The 19,273-nt window shown below is 36.9% G+C and overlaps 2 protein-coding genes and 2 pseudogenes across 2 annotated transcripts; all 4 read right to left on the bottom strand.

Annotated features, from left to right (window-relative positions):
- Window positions 1-1,079: 1,079 nt before the first annotated feature.
- Window positions 1,080-3,656, bottom strand: LOC115009724 (troponin I, slow skeletal muscle-like). Its single transcript, XM_029433921.1, has 7 exons — window positions 3,601-3,656; window positions 3,462-3,468; window positions 3,101-3,145; window positions 2,852-2,983; window positions 2,441-2,530; window positions 2,125-2,298; window positions 1,080-1,395 (listed from the first exon to the last, which is right to left on the bottom strand). Exons 1-7 carry the CDS (start codon window positions 3,609-3,611, stop codon window positions 1,309-1,311), a joined length of 546 nt encoding a protein of 181 aa, XP_029289781.1. The 5' UTR covers window positions 3,612-3,656; the 3' UTR covers window positions 1,080-1,308.
- A 1,502-nt stretch (window positions 3,657-5,158) lies between these two features.
- LOC115009725 (troponin I, slow skeletal muscle-like) lies at window positions 5,159-7,281 on the bottom strand (annotated as a pseudogene).
- Window positions 7,282-10,462: 3,181 nt separating this feature from the next.
- On the bottom strand, window positions 10,463-12,403 carry LOC115009726 (troponin I, slow skeletal muscle-like; annotated as a pseudogene).
- A 1,076-nt stretch (window positions 12,404-13,479) lies between these two features.
- On the bottom strand, window positions 13,480-15,000 carry LOC115009424 (troponin I, slow skeletal muscle-like). The gene is made up of 5 exons (XM_029433383.1): window positions 14,929-15,000; window positions 14,692-14,823; window positions 14,032-14,121; window positions 13,768-13,938; window positions 13,480-13,682 (listed from the first exon to the last, which is right to left on the bottom strand). Exons 1-5 carry the CDS (start codon window positions 14,998-15,000, stop codon window positions 13,596-13,598), a joined length of 552 nt encoding a protein of 183 aa, XP_029289243.1. The 3' UTR covers window positions 13,480-13,595.
- Between the last annotated feature and the right edge of the window lie 4,273 nt (window positions 15,001-19,273).

Genomic DNA, 19,273 nt, shown 5'->3' with positions numbered 1-19,273 from the left:
AGCTTTTATACCCGCCTAAAACTATACAGGTGTGTGAGAACAGTTGGGAAATGTAAATCAAACCTTGGTAAAATACATGTTTACATGACTACATACATACATAAATGCATGACTAGTTTGGGTAAGGACTGCCACATTGCTGTTCACTCTAACATAATGTACAGCACAACTAACAGTTGCTGAATTTGTAATTTAAGTCAGGTTTCATTGTTTAAACCTGGCTTTAACAAATATGTATTTATTCCCTTGAAATTTGACCAAACTAACTACAAATGTAATGGTTCACCCTGAGTTAATTTAATATGACTCTAAACAATGTCCCATAATATAGGATTTTGTAATATGGATGGAATCCCATATAACAGTAGCCTATATGTAGTTTTCTTTTTAAATCACTAAATAGTGTGATATAGTCTAACCCATTTTAGGAATACCAATTTAATGGTTTTAATGGATAAAATAACCAGCTGGGGAAATCACAAGCTAACAGATAAGATGATAACATGATTCATACAAGTATACAAATACTGAAACAGTGCTGTAAGAAGAGGAACAGCGATACAGTTTAAGACACAGAGGACCATTCTTCTCTAAGCAATTTAATTTACATTTTATTATTTGATACACAATTCATAATGTCGCTTCTTATCATAATGTATTAGTTTAATGCCATATTCGTTTTCAAGGATGCTCACCTTATCTAACTCCATGAACAGTTGCACTGCAACATTAGTTGCCCCTGGAATGTGAATTAATTCAATCCAATATGCAACTTTTCTTTTTATCAGAAAACACAACAATACGCAGAGATGTTGTTTTATGATGTCCTCTAAGGCCATGATTCAAATTTGACAAGTATACCGGCAAAGTTAAAATTTGACACATTCCGATTTACAGCTTTAGACAAATCTGCATTTTCTCTGATGCTTGCCTGTTATAATTTAATATAGTAGAGGTCAAAAAGCAAGCCAGTAACATTACTACAGGGACTTGTACAGCCAAAAGTGGTGCTCTGTTCATTAATTAATGGATGCTAAAAACTACAAATGCAATACAGTGCTTTAATACATACATATGTTTTTCATAATGCATCATACATTATGTAAAGAACTATATGTATTATATGAATCATCGTAACGTTAAACACCTTCACTATTTCCACAAACACTTGAAACATGACCTGAGCCAAAACCTACTTGTTAACCTGATCTTTATGTAATTCCCTTTCATTTTAAAATGAACAACAGTCACATGACTACATTTGTTTTAGAGCAGTAAACATCTTTACATAGAAATTCACCACAAAATCTACTGCGCGGCATCAAACAGCTTCTTTCTGCCCTCCATACCAGACATGGCGTCCACGTTCTTACGCCAGTCATTCACTTCCTCTTTCTGTGGGGTGAGAATATGATGATTTTTATTCAGCTCAGTCGGATTAAAACATGACTACTTGTAGCCATTTTGTACACAACAAATAGTCATAATATGTTGGGGAATATACATGCTTGACAATATAAAAAGAAGAATAAAATCCTGCACTAAACGTTACTGCCTCACAACTGCTTTCTTTCTTCCTTTGAATTTTTTCTTCTAAGGCTGAGTCAGTCTACTTTCTAGTTCCTTTAAAAGTATTTTAGCAGATTTCACACCACAGTTTCATTTTCTATCTTTAGCTTTACAATGTGTGTTAATATCCTGTATTCAAGCTGCTACAGGGTCAGCAATTTCTTTCAAAGATGTGGTGTCCAAAGTTAAAATGAAAAGAGTGCAGGTTTTGTGCATTGTGCATACTGTTAAGAGGTATTTTTATATGTTTTTAAATGTCTTTGTGTGCTGTGTGTTTAATGTACACAGGACTCACAGGAAGTGGACTATCTTCATTGAATGAAATAAAGTGTAATACTTTATTAAACCCGAAGGACATATTTGTGCCATAGATTGCTAAAAAATTACAACATAAGAATAAAAAAAACCATAGAGTAATAAATATAAAGTGTATAAGAACTAATGCTAACACCAGTACATTGACAATGATATTGGAAAAGTAATATTGCTGCATATGAAGTGAATTGAAGTGACACCACATAATGTTGTGTATCAGTTAAAGCCAGCAGCCCTTACCTTCTCCTCCTCTTTCTTTACAGTCTTGAGGTTAGCTTTGAAGTCCACAGACTCTTTGACCTTACAGCCCAGCAAAGCCCCCAGCATGGCGTCAGCAGACACCCTCACCCTCTTCAGGGCCGGCCTCTTCATCTTACCCTTCAGCTCAAAGATCTTCTGAGACAGGTCCCGTATCTTTTTCCCAACACAAATGACAAACTCTCAAAATGACCTTAACATGTTCCAAATTCCAAATAATATTGTCTACGTACAATATCTCTTCAATTTGTGTGAAAAAGGGATAGAACTCAAACCGTCTTTCACAAATGTTACTTACCTCCGTAGTACATTTCGTCACTTTAGAATCAACGTCGTACCGCTCTTCATCAACCCCATCAATCTTTTGGTGGAGCTCTTTACAAAGATTCTGTGGACAGAAACACATTTTAGATTAGACTTGTTTAAAGGAATTTAAGGTTGAATTGATGAGTATAACGGGTCTGGATAACTCCAGGGAACTACTAACATTGATAGAGACTGTGCAACATGTGTATGTGCAGTGATTTGTTTATAGCATATCAAAATCTAAATTAAATATGATAATGATAATGATAATAGGAGGAGGTGGGGGAAAATTATCTGCGCAAAGTGTTTGGACACTTATGTGATTTAATGTTAATTAATGTTGAGCCAAAACTCAAAACTATATTTGTTTGGATTAAATGCCTCAATGATGAAAGTAGGCTACCTGTAGATCCTGCAGAGACAGGCCTGACATCTGTAGATCAGGGACTCTCTCAGAGAGCGTTCTCTCTCGTTCGTCTTTTTTCTCTTGCCTCTCATTGTCCAGCATAGTCATTGCCTTTTTTAGCAGTTTGGTCTGATGCACATGCATGTAGAGAATCACACCTCAGTCAAACAGACACTTGAAGAATATAAATGATAGAAAAAGATATTTACAGCATTACTATCCAAGACACAGTTACACATACAATACCTTCAAGAACAGTCTGCGAGATGCAGAGATTTTTGGCTTTGGTTTCTGGAAAAGAAGACATTATACATATCAGATTTATGGCAGCACACAATATATCTGTACATGCAGGTTTTGTACATTAGTCTTTTTATGATTCAACAAACAACAAATGACAGCATATGCAGTACTGACTACAGCGTAGAATTAGACTTTTTCCTTTATATTTAAACTTTTTATTCGTCTTTTCTTCGGACTATCTTATACACAAGTGTTACATCAGTCAATTTCACATATAGTCAAGGCACTTGAATAAATCTCATAATCCTTAAATTAAAACTATATTTAGGACATTCATTTATTTTTCACAGTAGATTCAACTCACCGAAGACCTTATCCAGTTAGGAAGGTGATGTATTTCAAGAAGAGAAAGAGAAAAGGTGCAATTTGTTAAATTTGTTAAAAGTATTGTACTAAAATGTGAGTTATGGTTCTTTGAAAGTATACGAGGCATGGGTACTTACCCTTCAGACATGGTTGCAGTTCTATGTGTCCCCCCCTATTTATTATATCTAAACAGGAAAGGAAGAAGACACATTTTATTTTTACAGAAGAATAGAGTTAATATACTGTGAACAGAAAAAAAGCATCTGATTTGATTGAGAAATCGTACAGGTTGCAGTTCCATAGCAGAGGACACAACCAATGTATGACTTTGTCTAAAGGTCAAACTAACAACTTAAGAAATACTCACTAAAACAACGCCACAAATATGTATAATTATCAGACAAGTAATCAATCGAGACTAAGAGGCGAGGATCCATGGTGTGTTTTAATATAAATATCTTTAACTTTAATTTAATAAGCAAAATATTCAGCCTTGCTTTTTTAATACCAATGAATTTCTTGTTTTTATCCATTTTTAGCAAGAGTATTGTAATAAAACAATCCTTTAGCTGTTTCATCCCTTCATGTTCTGTAATGTAAAAAAACAAAACAACTCCTTACCTTAGCAGGTGACAAATACTCACAGGCGTCTTTTTCTGAGACGAGAAGCGCAGAAAGAAGGTAGATATATAGATTCCTGCGCTCATGTGAGTGGCTCACTAAAATAGACCGTATGTCCTCACCATTCTTGCACTGCGTCCCTCACATCTCACATGCATGAGGTGTGAATCTTACTGGGAATGTCCACCTGTGATGCTTTCTTACTGTCCCCTCGCGGAGGAAGACAGGGGCGAAGTTTAAAGGAGCTTCAGTCCAATATTATGTTTATGAAATTAAAGTTGTTCCCACATACAATCCAAAGCAGTTATTAAATTACACAGTGGAGGAAAACCACGGCAGGATTGCTATACTTTTATTTTGAGAACATTTCTGGTTTCATGTTTGTTTCAAGTAAATAAACCAACAAATATAAAGGTAACATATTCCCACTGCAATAACCTTAACAAAGACTGCAATCGTGCTATTTGATTTTTGGCATTATAACTTTAATAGGCTATACATTTTGAATGTTTGAGAAGCTAGATGGTAATTCATCACAGCAGATAACACACTAGCAGTTGTTAATTTACGAGGGACAAACAATATGTCTCCACAGTCAACATATCATGCTGTATATCCACAAGTGTCTGATCGTTTAAAAGAGTTCTGTTGCCATCACATGGTTGCAGAGGAGAACTGCACTCACATCACAAAAACAAAGTAGTTAATGACAAAAGAACAGATGTTTGTTGAAATCACTGTCAGTTTACTTCAAATCCTCAATTTAAAACACAGTTTAAATAAACAATATCTGTTTATTTTCCTTTATTTCTCTAAGATTACAGCAAGCAAGACTATCCTGGTTTTAAGGATGTTTGTCCAACATGCAATTCATAACTCAATATAATATAAGTTAGACGGTCAGTAATGTTAAGAATGGATTATAACAAGTAGGGGTGAATTGATCTGGATGGATACATCGATTCACATTCCAATATTAATGCAAAAATGAAAACATTGATATGTATCATCATGTTTAAGTGACACCTTTATTTTGAAATTCCCATACCACGACCATTTCAGTCCAAGCCCACAGTAAGAACATTGTCAAATCATATTTTAGTTGCTTTATTTCCTTTCGATCGCAGGCCTCTGAATTAAATCAAATTGAAATCGTAGCCGACTATGTGATATCGGACCAAAGAATCAAACCCTGCTGAGAAAAAGATCTCTTAAGCAAAAGTAAATGATTCTTTAGTTGCCTTAGGCGTCAAACAGTTTCTTCCTGCCCTCCATACCAGACATGGCCTCCACATTCTTACGCCAGTCAGTCACCTCCTCCTTCTGTTGGGAACATAACAAATCACAACATTCAGCCAAGATGAACCAGATCATTTAAAACAAGCTTTACCTGAAGGTTTCCGTGACCCTAATGCAAAAACCAGGTTTACCTTTTCCTCTTCCTTCTTGACAGTTTTGAGGTTGGCCTTGAAGTCGATGGACTCCTTGTGTTTGGAGCCCAGCAGAACGCTCAGCATGGCTTCAGCTGAGATCTTCACTCTCTTGAGGGTCGGCTTCTTGAACTTACTCTGGATCTCAATGATCTTCAGTTTCATGTTGTCAATCTGTCCGGGGGATCGATTGATAGAAGAGAATGTGCTGTTGAATCCATATATAGATTCATGGACACTGAGATTTGATGTCTATTTGTAATTAATCCAGAAGTGAGAGGTACACATTCACTCTTTAATTAAAACATATCAAGAGGTCAGTTTTTCTAGAGCTTTTAACCTAATCTTTCAGTATTCCTCAGCTGATGTTAAACTCAGTTTACTAGTTTAAGTGTGTTGTGGTTAAACGCTCCAGAAAAGGCTAATAAGTGGGACGTGTGTAAAGATTGTTTAAATCAAACTATTTAAGGTTTTGTTTGTACATGTTTGTTCAAGTAATCCTTGAATGTTTGCAGCTCTTTAAGATTTGACCAACCAGTACCAAGTCAGAAAACTCTACTACCTTACAAATCAAATAAACCATATTCTGACAATAACTGGAGAAAAATTAATAAAAGATGCAATTATTACTTCTACAGATGTTTGATAATCTGTGGTTAGGAAGTACCGTCAGATGTATTATTGTTCTAACCTTAATATAGATGTATCTGGGGTTTTATGTTTCATTATATCAGTGTAATAATGTATCTGTTCTAAAATAATTAGCTGTCCATAATTTACTGCCATATTTAAGAAAGTTAAATAATAATAATAATAATAATAATAATAATAATAATAATTACAATCTCCTCCCAGCTTGCTGTTGATGTTGTAAAACACAGATGTTTTTATTTATTAGGGGGCACTGTTTGGTGATATAAGTCTCAAGGTGCATCAGGCTTTATGCATAAGTTCCTGTCATGTCTTCGTGCTGCCACTTGGAGGCAGTGTTTGTATACCTTTAGCTCTTTCATGTTGTGACTCCGTCTTCATAGTAAAGGCATTGGATGCAGTAACTTTAAAAACATTGCACATGCATCACTTTTTCTTCCTATTCATTCTTGAGCATCTCACCTCCTTGTCATTTTTGGACACCTTGAGGCTGATATCATACCACTCCTCATCTACAACGTCGATCTTGTGGTGCAGGTCTTTGCAAAGATCCTGTAAAAACAGTAAAAGACACCCTCTAGTGGTATCAACATATTATAACAAACTAAAAAGAGAGTGTACTGGACAATAGGAATAAAATAAAATACCTGAAGCTCTTGCAAAGACGCACCAGACATGTTAAGAGGAGGGACTCGTTCTACTAGAGCTGCTTCTTTCTCCTTCATGTTCTGCTCCATCTCCACCTGCAGCATCTGAGCAGCGACTGTCAAAAGTCTAATCTAAGGAGAAAAATAATAATAAAGGAATTAAAATCTATTTAATTAGGATCACTAGACCAAATAAAGCAAAAGTCCTCATACATACCTGAAGTTTTCATAAATGTATATTAATACATGACCATGAGTATGACACATGTTTAAATTATGTATGCATGTAAACTACAACTAACTTCTAAAGGTTCATACAAAGTTATATAATCTAATGTTTCAAGTCTTCTTCATAATAAATATAACATATAACATGAACTGTACACAACATCTCAAATAAAAAACGTACCTTTAACCCCAGCCTTCGAGAGGAGGAGATCTTTGATTTGTTTTTCTATAATTCAGACATAAAAAAACATTTAATACCGTCCATATACACTATACATGGACAACAACTTTCATCTATGCTGTTTGATATATAAAACAAAAAGGGCTTATTAAAGATGTTGAAGGATAGATACTCACTTGTCTGTTGCAACATTAACAAGAGAGAGAGAGAGAGAAAATGCATTTCAACTTATTTGCATAATAAATATCAATACATAGTTTTACAGTATACTTTGACGCTGTCATCAAACACATTAAATAAACCAGAAGTGGTTATACTCACTGATCAGCCATGATTGTTTTAAATTCCCGCACTAGAAATGAGAAGAAGAAAAAAAGAAACAGTTTTTTGCTGAAAAAGAAAACTGTGATTTTGTTCAATATAACCAACATGCCTTTAATTGCTTACAGAATGAATTCACCTTTTACACCCGTTCAACTGAGCTGTGTGCTGAAGACTCACTCCAAACATTCATTGGCTCATTAAGGCTGCTTAAAGTTATTTATTGTTCCCTCATTTGTCCCGCTGGTGCAGTTTATGACGGTTTGGAATGTTTTATGAACCAAATCTACCATATTTTACCATTTATATACAATATAGATATGCTTTTTCTTAAAATATTGTCAAAATCACAAGAATTAAATGTAATATTATTCAAAATTTAAATACATATAACGACTAAAATAAAATAATAGGTTCACTGGCTTCTGTTTCATATGCTTGTATCTTTTAAAGTTTAAAAGCACTTGTGCCAGCATTCAAAGCTTGTGCCGGGTCAGTGGACGTGCATAACTCACAAGAGTCTCTGCATAGGTGACAAAAAAGGTGAATGGCCAGATAATCCACAGGCATGTAAACTGACAATATTCAATTTGCTGTTAATCTTAATCACAACGATATCCAAATACAACAACAAAGTAAAGACAAGACACTCATGTGATTATACAGATTCTAAATGAACTGTTAGTAATTGTTTTAAACTCGCAGCAGGCTCAGAAGTTACTACTTATTTACAGAGATCAGCTCAACACCTCAACATGCACTTCACACCACATTTACTCTAATCCATTTAAGCAACTCCGTACCTTATTGAAGCTGAACTGATCCTTGAGCCTCCAAACTGAAGAAGAGGTTGTGCGTGTGAGGGCGGCAGCAATAGACTTCTAGACTACTAGAAATCAGATTTATAGTGTCAGTGCCTTGTGTGAATGGCTCACTAAAATAGACTCCTCTCTGTCCACCAACGGTGGCATTTAGTGTTGCACATAGCATCCCCACAATATCAGACAGGAAAGGGGGTAATAAAACTTCATTTATGGACACAAACACTTTGGTATCTTGTGTAATTTTGACAACACCTGTTGGTGGAAGTGACAGTGAGAATTTAAAGAGACATTACCCACTGACCCACTGGGAGCACGCCGGGTCAGTGTCACACATTCTCATTTGATCAGGGCCTGCGCGTTGGAAATTTGGATCACGTTGTTAAGGTGTCAAACAGAAGGAAGAAATCAAACTAGAGTGTCAGCATTAACTTTTTTTTCTTCTTTATTTATAGAACAAACAACACAGTCCAAGTGTGAACCTGGACCTTCTCAAGATGTCCATCTATAGACATCTATTGGTGTCACCAACTGAGATTAAAGAGGCTATTAAAGACACATATCTGAGTTTCTAGTGACCACATCATGGCTTTGTTTATGCCAATTTGCAAATGAATCAACACAATAAAGATTAAAACATTGAAAATGAATGAAATTATGTTTTCTTAGAATTTGGGAACTTTAAAAATTATTATTGGCATCAATTCAAATGGAGCTCATTTCTTACTTCCAACACAACTTCACAAAAAGTAAATAAAAGTAAGTAACAGTGATATTTTAAAGATTAAATATAGATTTTATGTTAATAATACACATATGATAATAGTGTATAAACAATCCAACGCCTCTCTAGCTCACTATTCATGATTGTTGTTTTGTTACGCTTTGTCCAGTTATGGTTACAGACTCTCTTTCATCTCCCTACACTCGTATTTTGAGTCCAATTCATTTGCCAAAAAAGGCAACAAAACGCACAATAAACAAAGTTAAAGATGAAGTTGACTGATGGCATTATTTTTCAATAGATATCGCGATAATATCGTTATTGTGAAATCTTTTGGCGACGATAATCGTGTCGTTTCTTATATTGTGACAGCCCAGCAGAGAAACAAGGACAGGTGCTGGTTAGGACTTGATGGATTGTAAACTGAGCCAGCCTGAGTTCAACCTGCGTCATTGTTGTAACAGGGAGTCAAGTGGCTCAAAGGCCTGAGACATATGCCCTCTCATAAGGATAGGTAGTCAGCGAACGATTAAACAAGAATAGTAAAGTACAAACCATGGGTCAAATATTATTCTTAGACCACTTCTGGAGTACTTCTTAGAGGAGTATTCAAGCAGTTTACCTCCATTACCTCCACTGCGAGCCTTATAATCACGTCATGGACATAAACCTGTTATTGTGTGGTCTTGTGTTTTTAAATTGAAAGTGGAATCACATACAAACCTCTATAGCTTCTTTAAAATGTGTTGGATTGATTGTAATAGTGTTGGTTATGTATTTTATTTAGATGTAACTGCCAGCAATGGTGGCCTTGCAGCCATTTTGCCAACTTTTTTTCACATGTGTATGCACAAACGTCCACTTGGACCCAAGGATGAACTGATTAGATTTTAGTGGACAGAGGTCAAAGGTCCAATTTCAAATTCCAAAGATGTTTGAACAACTTTGTTCTCAGCCGCTGCTGTTGTACCAAGTCCTGGAACTATTACTACCATCTGGCTGATGTTGTGTCCCATAATGTGGATAATAAAGTAGATATTCAAAAAGACTCAAGCCTCAGTTTTCTGTGTTGATCAGAAGTATTTAATTTGATTTAAACTGGTCTTTTCCAGGCATTTCAAAATCAAGACACAGCAAGTCTCACTAAGTGCTCATCTGGGATGAAGGTGTAGTCAATTTAAAAAGTGCCAACACCACAAAATGATGACAGAATGCAACTCATTTATATGCAAAATATACACATTACTTTTATTTTGTATTTTACGATTAGTGCATATTGTGAAGTCTATACACACACTCACACATACACTGTGGACCTGCTGTTGTGAGCAGTCATAGTAACTTTATTTTATAAATCTTAATCTACTGTCTTGATCTACTGTCCGGCATCAAACAGCTTCTTCCTGCCCTCCATACCAGACATGGCCTCCACGTTCTTACGCCAGTCAATCACTTCCTCTTTCTGTTCATGAAAAGAAAATAATTCTAAGTGATACTGTACCTTAAAAAAATAACCGATACCCCAGCATTGTGCCATAATTAAAACCTAATTTGAGTTTAAAACCGAGGAGTCAACCCAGCCCGATATAATCTCAAAAACTTCTATAAAACAATCTTCTGTTTTAGCAGCCCTTACCTTCTCCTCCTCTTTCTTCACAGTCTTGAGGTTGGCCTTGAAGTCCACAGACTCTTTGACCTTAGAGCCCAGCAGAGCCCCCAGCATGGCGTCAGCTGAGATCTTCACCCTCTTCAGAGCAGGTCGCTTCATTTTACCCTTCAGCTCAAAGATCTTAATTGAAAGATTTTCAATCTGCAGGAAACAATGAAAAGTGTAAGAGAAAAGTGTGCTATTAACAGGCTATTAACTCTAAATGTTGCTGGTAAATGATAAAACTGATAAAGAAAATTACAACAGAAAACAGAATTAAATCCACATGTGAGCCAAATTAACTTATTTAAACATAAACATGTACCTCCTTGTTATTTTTGACCACTTTGCCGTCAATGTCGTAGCGTTCTTCATCTACCACGTCGATCTTATGGTGCAGCTCTTTGCACAGAGCCTGCAGACGGAGAGAATCGCATCATGTGAATTGATCGTTTAATGAGAACGCTGCAATCCTTTGGCGTGTTGCACATCTCAAACTCAAAGGTTATCTTTTTCTGTGTACTTCTGAAAATCTAAACCAAAGAGCCTGGTGTCTTTTATTAATAATGTGTGCATTGTTACATTATTAGTGGTTACTTGTTATGTATTTATTAGGTGAAAATTCCTTGTATGGGAAAACCTACTTGGCAATAAACCTTATTCTGATTCTGAAATAATGTGTTTTATAATAGTATGAGTTGCTCTAAATGTCAGCTTAATGAGCACATTTTTAACCTCTCTAACGTGTCTACTGCATATGAACATACTGTATGCATGTCATCTATATACATCAGAGCAATGCTTGTGTATGGAGCATTTCAACGATGTTGTTTGATTGTATTATGATTGGCGGCTCATGCAGTGACCTGCACATACCTGAAGGTCCAGCATAGACATACCAGGCAGCTGAAGTGGAGGGACTCTCTCAACCAAAGTGGCTTCTCTCTCCAGCTTCTTTTCCTCCATCTCCTTCTCCAACATCACAGCTGCCAATTTCATCAGCTTGGTCTAAATTGAATAGAAAAAGTGAGGTTGAATAACTATGTGGCACAGATCACCCTTTTTTTGGAAACTTGTGGATGGTTGTATAAGTTGTCGTAAAGACAAAGAAGACAATACCTTGAGAGCCAGTCTGCGTGATGCGGTGATCTTAGATGTGTTCTACAAAGAATCAGTAGAGACGTTTTATGAAGCAACATTTACATACAAAACTACATATGGTATCTAAGTGTAGATTTTCTTTAGATAAGCTACACTAATGATACAATGTCTTACTTGTCTGTGGTGGACATTATGATGATGGAAAGGAAAAGAAAAAGTTTCAACATGATAAAGATCCAAAGATTTACTTTGATTTTACAAGTACTGCTTTACAACATTAAAAACAAATCAGAACTTACCCCTCAGACATGATTGGCTTTTTTCTGTAAAAAGGAAATAATTCATACTAAGGTCAGAAAAATGCAATATTCAGAAACAGTATTAGTTGCAGCAGTGGCCGTACATACATGCTGTATTGTAGTATTCTTCATGTTTAACATTAATGTACAAGATATATTATAATATTTAATCACTTCATGCACCAGAATCCTTTTCTTATACTATACATACTGTTTATTCACCTCTTGTTGACCGGGCCGAGTCATCCAGACCTCGGTATGGTAACATACCAACATTAAGCCTTTAAGTTAACAACACTGCTTGTGTGAGTGCTGCAGATTGTTTGAATGGTATCTAATTATAATCCCTGTTGGAATTGATCTTTTTTTCAAGGCAGCCAGAATCAGAACCGAAACCAGAATTATCTTTTGCCAAATAAGACAAATATATGTAATATATGTCCCAGCAAACATGTATAACAAAGTAAGTAGATATAACTGTCTCTTAAAGATCAAACTGTATTAAACCTTTTACAGTAAATCTGCACGTTTGTTGCTGTTCTTTAAATTATTCCAGATAAATGCAACAGGTGGAATCCTCTTATTTATTCTTAAGCCACATTATCATCATCACAAAAGTCAACCTACCTTTTTTTTTTTTTATCTCGGCAGAAAACCTGTTGAGTTGAGAAGTGGCTGTCTTTAAATGACCAGAGGAAAACTCAAGTCAAATTTAATGGTTCCTATTGTCTCCTGTGAGTGGTCAACTAAAATAGCCTTCTCTGTCTGACAGCTAGTATACTGCATATCACTAAACTTACAAGGCATTCCCCAACGCCAGGTTAACCACCACTGCTTCATACTCCCATTGCTCAACACCAAGAGTCGAGGCTGCGAGGACGGCCGGGTGACTAACATCTATGAATACGTCATCATGATGCTCTCTGTTATCGTATAGATTGAAAAGATTAAATCTGGAAATTTAAATAAACCAAAGAAACCAAGCAGTAAAGTTGTTATGGTCGTTTAATCAGCATCACATGTATTACAGACTAGTAGGACAGTGCCATCATCTGTATAATACACATACTGCACTTCAAAAGACAAACTCATAAAGCTAATCAGCCTTTTCTTTAGCACAATATGCAAAGGGTACTGTATACTATACAATGTATATGATTACATCCATGGCATGTAGTGGTATATTTTACATACATGTTTACAATAAATCAAGATTTAAACTATTTTTTTTAACGCCATTATGCTCCCTTTCTTAAAGGCAATGCGTTGTTTTCAATCAACATGTGATGTCACGTTGGTGTGTCCCGTTCCTCCTTTCTATACCAATTTGAGCCCTCATGAACTCACACACTCAAGCATTACATCTATGTACACAGGTGATGTCAATTAAGCCAGTGAGGGTTTAGTGCTTAGGGTGTAGGGTGTAGGTTGGGCCGATGTGTTACTAACATAGCACCTTTTTATTGCCCTGCATTAAACAGCTTCTTCCTACCCTCCATACCAGACATGGCCTCCACGTTCTTACGCCAATCATTCACTTCTTCCTTCTGCAAAGATAAATAATGTGATTGTAATATACTTTGTATGCAGTTTCTTATTTTTGTGGACGATTGTGTCAGCCACCAGCTTTACCTTTTCTTCCTCCTTCTTCACTGTCTTAAGTTTGGCCTTGAAATCAGCCTTCATGAGTTTGGAGTTGTCGGTGCATGCACCCAGCATGTCGTCTGTAGTTTTCTTCACCCTCTTCAAGTTGGGCCTCTTTGTCCCCTTCAGCCCACTGATCTTCTCATTCAGTGTCTGGATCTGTGCAACAAACACACACTTCAACATCCTCATAGGTCAATACATATATGAATGAACTGTTATGTGTGACCTACTGATTAACTTTCACTGTACCTCCGTCTCATTTTTGGATACCTTAAGCTCTGAATCATAACGAGCTTCATCTACAACATCAATCTTACGATATAGTTCTTTGCAAAGATCCTGTAGAGAAAAAGAAAAGTGTCAAGAGGATGTATAATAATAGAGTTCTGCAGGAATGATTCTTAAAACCCGGAAATGAGTTACCAGTTTTGCACTTCCAGTTCCCTCGTCTCGTAGGATTTTGGTTAGATGCCTGAAATAAGGTATGTGCTTAACACAAGCTTAAGAGATTGTCACGTTTTGTTCCACGGTATAAAATACTTCAGTGAGGTGGTTACTAACAAGTGGCTAAATGAGACTACGGAGGTGGTCGTGAACATTACACGTCATCGCGCTGAACACGGGGAAGCTCATCTACTCATGCGACCGTGGTGTAGTTTGTTTAAAGCCTAATGTTCGCTCTTTAGTTCTGGAGATTGCATTTGGTGGTGGTGTTCATTTGTGACGCTTACCTTGCTGAACAAAACGCATAAGTACCAACAACCTTTGTTTGCCACAGACCTTATTTTCTGCAATAATCAAAAGTCGAGAGAACCAGTGCGATGCTAACTTCCGGGTTGGCCTACAAAAATATGTCATCCCTGCAGCACTCTATAATGACTGAGTCAGCAGGATTTGCTGTGTCAGTACCTGGAGTTCCTGGACTGACAGACCTGGAAGATTCAGTGGAGGGAAGCTCTCTTTCACAACTCTTTCCTTGTCGTGTTTCTTCTGTTCAATCTCAGCCACCAGCATAGAAGCTGCCTTCTTCAGCAGTTTAGACTGTAAGATAGTGAGGCGTTAATAAGTCTGAATGAAAACTCAAGCGGTCTTGGAAGCATGTGGCATATCGTTGAACACGGCGGTCTAAAGGTCTATAAGACCTACCTTCAAAAGCAGTCTACGTGTCGCGGAATATTTTGCCTTTTTCTGTGAGAAAGATAAAAATACTTTATACATCAAAGTCATTAATAAAGCGTTAATTAAATGCATGATTCTGATTCATTAATGATTGTCAAATAAATCTTTTTGACTCACCGGTCTTCATCAACATATGTCAAGAAAAGTCAAAGATATAAAGAGATGTTTTTATTTATTAAACAAATAGTGTACAGAATTTTGAATCTCTTTAGAGGTCAATACTCACCCCTCAGACATGACTGCAGTTTACGGTACCTTTGGAGCAGAAACAATGTTTATTTACTCTTTTTAAATGCATTGCATGTATTTTTAACACGGCTCCACATAGTTTTACAAACTAGAATAAATAATTATAATGAGTCTAAATCGTGTTTTCTACAATTAATCCAACTAGTTCACAGTTTAGTTAAAAGTCTAATTGTCCTCAGGGGCTTTTAGATGCATTTTACTATTCTTTCAAGACCAGATAATCCTTCCTATTGTTATAAGAGCTGACGAGGAGCCTGTCGCACGGCTATATTTAGCCAAATTGCCACCATGTTCTGCTGTGTCCCAGCAGCTGCTGTGGCATTGATGGTGCCAGAGAAAGGTTTGGCATGGCCAAGAGACAAGCAATATCAAACCTGACGAAGACTGTGAGAGTAATTAAAAACTGTTTTCAATCCACAACACTGATCATTTTTTATTTTGCTAGTTTGTTAATTGCATATATCTGTCGTCCAAGCATACAGTCCCAGATTAGGACTAAAGTGAAAATGCGCCGTAAATAAACACTCTCTCCTCTGTCTCTCTCACTTTCTTTGACCTTGTCTTTGTAGCATTAGCTTTACAACTGCATTACTACAAGGAATTTAACCATGGTATTATATATTAACAAATATATGTAGGTATTAGAGAATGATGAAAGCATGTCAATGCCTCTGACACAACACGATAATACATCCAATTTAGATTAAGCCAGACTGACAGGGTGTGAACGTTAAGGTAAACAAGCCAAGCAAGCAGACAATTCCTGGAAGCCTGCAGCCTTGCTCCTCCACCCAGGAGGTTGGCAGTTCATATGAGCGAGCCATCATCACTTATCACACCAGCTTTCCGCACACTACGACGGGTCAGGCCTGCTGTTACCAGCCGATAATATTTTTTTTAAGCAGTTAAAGCCTCAGGTTACATTTCTTCACTTAGAGGATGAAGAGATCATCAAGACGCTTACGTTGTGATAGAAGTCAAAGCTGAAAAGTTACTTTAAGACCTTGACAAAAGTAGCAACATAGCAGGGATTCACTCACATAAATACCAGCCACACTAAATGTCTCAGGCACATGCTGATATGCAGTCTTCATTATTGAAGCCGGACTCGACTTTACAGGCAGACATGGCCGTAGAGATTTAGATAGCTGGGCTGCTGTCACATCAGGGGAATCATTTTATCTTACAATGTCAGGTTAAAGAGCCCCTTTAATGTCTGTAATCTGATTTGACTTTTAGTTTTTTTTTTTTTATAGCATAGGTTGATTACTTGATAGGAAACTTACCTTGAAGGTGATAGGAAGTCAGAGCAGGCAGCGACAGTAGTGAGTCTGTAAAAGAAAAAGTACTTCACGATTATTAGTGAAAGATTTATGTATTCAAAGTCTCATGTGAATGGCTCGCTAAAATAGACCCCCTGTCCACCTGACAATTGCTGCATAACAGTGCAACCCCTTTTTGATTTGCCCTCAACCCATGACCCATTTATCTCATGTGATTGCGTTGCACGAGGGCACACCTCACACGTTCCTCACCTAACTGACAGCTGACTTATCGTCTCTGCAGATATCAGGCGGCCTGACCTTGTTTGCTTTTTGAATATGTGCCATGGGGTGTACTGGCAAAGGTTTTAAAGGTGTCTTTAAAGTCAGTTTTGAAATGTTGATGGGTTTATTAAGTTGAACTTCTTTTTTTGTCATTTTATTGTCTGCAGCTGGAAGTCTACAGCAGCGTTCATCACGTGAGGCTGTTCTTGGCCATAGTGGTGTTGTGAGCTAAACATTCTGATATCAAGAAGGTATAATATTTATATTTATGTTCACTATCTTAGTTTACTATATTAGCATGCTAACATTACCTAATTAACAAAGTACATATGAGGCTGACGGGAATGTCCTTAGTTTTGCAGGAATTTTGTTAAAATCCAAAGTATTGGATGAGTTAATATTTTTTATTTTAATTCTAGAGCCATAAGACAGGGGTGGGGAACATTTTCATGTCAAGGGCCATTTTTTCTTTACAACATCCTTCGAGGGACCATACTAATTATTGAATTCATAACCTCTGCAAAAACTTTTTAAGACACAGCCCATTCATTTCACTTTTCTTATATGCTGTGCAAAAAAAGCAACTTTTTTATCCATGTATCTTTCTGTTATCAGAAAACAACAGGGAAATGTATCTTGTCACAGCAAAAGAACATATGAAGTGAAAAGGCAGTACACAATAATTAAATATAGTAAAAAATAATATAAGTACCAAGTGGTTGATAGAAAATAAAGAGAGTATTGCACATGGCAGTGATAACTGCACAGCAGTGGTGGATCAGTCTGTTCTTGGTGTGGTGGTCTACCTCTCTATCTCTCCATGTTTGTATGTTACGCTCTGGAGAGAGCTGCTTGTTGGGCCGAACTCCGCCAAAGAGCGTAAACTTTATACAAACGCACTCGTCCTCTCAGCTCGTGCAGTTTGACATGTTTCGTGTTTCACCGCAAGCCCGTCCGCACAAACTAGGCACACTGGCCTTTTACTTCCTCAAAGAAATAATCGTTCGTCCATTTCTCCTGGAAAGTGCGACATTCCGCATCCACCTTTCTCTTAGTTACACTGGCCACGTTGCGTTCGCTGATGTCAATGACCGTCTCGTTTAATATTGAAGTGTTTTGACATGATGTGACCACGTGATAGCACATTCCACTTGTGTTGTGTTCAAGGACCCTGACCTTGGGCCAGGAAAAACAGTCAATCGACCGTCTATCACTGTCTAGATTTGTTTGTTTTTCTTCTAGTTGATTTATTTATTATTTGTTTATGAATTACCTCGAGGGCCGGATCAAATGGTCTCGTGGGCCGTATACGTCCCGGAGGCCGGAGGTTCCCCACCCCTACCATAAGGTATTAAAAATCTGATAAAACTAACACACTATAATGCTGTAAGCAAATATAAAGAAAGTTTTACATTTTTTACGAATGTATTTGTCAACAAGTATACCTCCTCCTATGAAGCACCAGTAACTCGTGTACAGGAAAAATGCTCGACAATACGGATGTGATTATACATGAACAAGTTATTAAGTGTGTTAAGCATTTATTAAAGGTGTATATACATTAAGTCAATATGTTATTTTTGTTTTGCATATGTGATATGATGTTGTTGTTAAAATAAAATAAATTATTTTATTGATTGATTTTATTTTATTAAATCAAATCAAATCAAATTTATTTATATAGCCCAATATCACAAATTATACATTTGTCTCAGTGTGCTTTACAGACTGTATAGGTTACGACACCCTCTGTCCTTAGACCCTCGCATCGCACAAGGAAAAACTTCCTAAAAGAAACCCCATAATTAAAGGGGGAACATGTTAGAAACCTCAGGGAGAGCAACTGAGGAGGGATCCCTCTCCCAGGACGGACAGACATGCAATAGATGTCATGTGTACAGGATAAACAACATAGTACAAATACAACATTTGACAGAAATTATGTTGTGTTGGAAAAAAAGAAATAGAAAGTTTGGATGAATCCAGGAAAATGTCAATAAGGCTTCCTGGTGTCCAGCAGGACCAGGTCAGCAGGCGCTGTCACGATTCATGATCCTGACGTAAACTTTATCAGTGGCAACCTGCCACATGAGAGACAGACACTCCGGGGATGATACCCCGGATGGTGAGTTAGTAACATACATTTACATAAATGCATACAGATAGAGAGGGAGAAGAAGAGAGGGAGGGGAGGAGAGAGGAAGAGAAGGAAGAGAGCAGGGAGGTGTCCCCCGGCAGTCTAAGCCTATAGCAGCATAACTAGGGGCTGATCCAGGGCAAACCTGAGCCAGCCCTAACTATAAGCTTTATCAAAAAGACTTAAATTCTCTTAAAAAACTCTTAAATGTGGAGAGTGTGTCTGCCTCCCGAACATATATAAAATCAATTAAAAAATACTGTTTATCTCTCAAGCTGCAATTTGAAGCAAGTGAGTTTAAAAACACAAATGCACACAACCCATTCAACATTCTCAAATACAATACAAAGAATTGAAATACACAAGGATCAGCAGTGGC

The sequence above is a fragment of the Cottoperca gobio genome, chromosome 6 (assembly GCF_900634415.1).
Source record: "Cottoperca gobio chromosome 6, fCotGob3.1, whole genome shotgun sequence".
NCBI lineage: Eukaryota > Metazoa > Chordata > Actinopteri > Perciformes > Bovichtidae > Cottoperca > Cottoperca gobio.
The sequence above is the reverse complement of the archived record's forward strand: the minus strand, read 5'-3'. Positions and strand labels throughout refer to the sequence as shown.

Excerpts from the sequence above, each read along its gene's own strand:
- LOC115009424 (XM_029433383.1), bottom strand. The coding sequence starts at position 15,000 with ATGTATAAAGTATTTTTATCTTTCTCACAGAAAAAGGCAAAATATTCC. Across the intron at positions 14,824-14,928 it reads CACGTAGACTGCTTTTGAAG|TCTAAACTGCTGAAGAAGGC; the intron begins GTAGGTCTTATA and ends ACTATCTTACAG. Across the intron at positions 13,683-13,767 it reads TGAAGAAGGAGGAAGAAAAG|AAGGAAGAAGTGAATGATTG; the intron begins GTAAAGCTGGTG and ends TTATCTTTGCAG.
- LOC115009724 (XM_029433921.1), bottom strand. Across the intron at positions 2,531-2,851 it reads TGTCTCTGCAGGATCTACAG|AATCTTTGTAAAGAGCTCCA; the intron begins GTAGCCTACTTT and ends TTCTGTCCACAG. Across the intron at positions 2,299-2,440 it reads TGACGAAATGTACTACGGAG|ATACGGGACCTGTCTCAGAA; the intron begins GTAAGTAACATT and ends GTTGGGAAAAAG.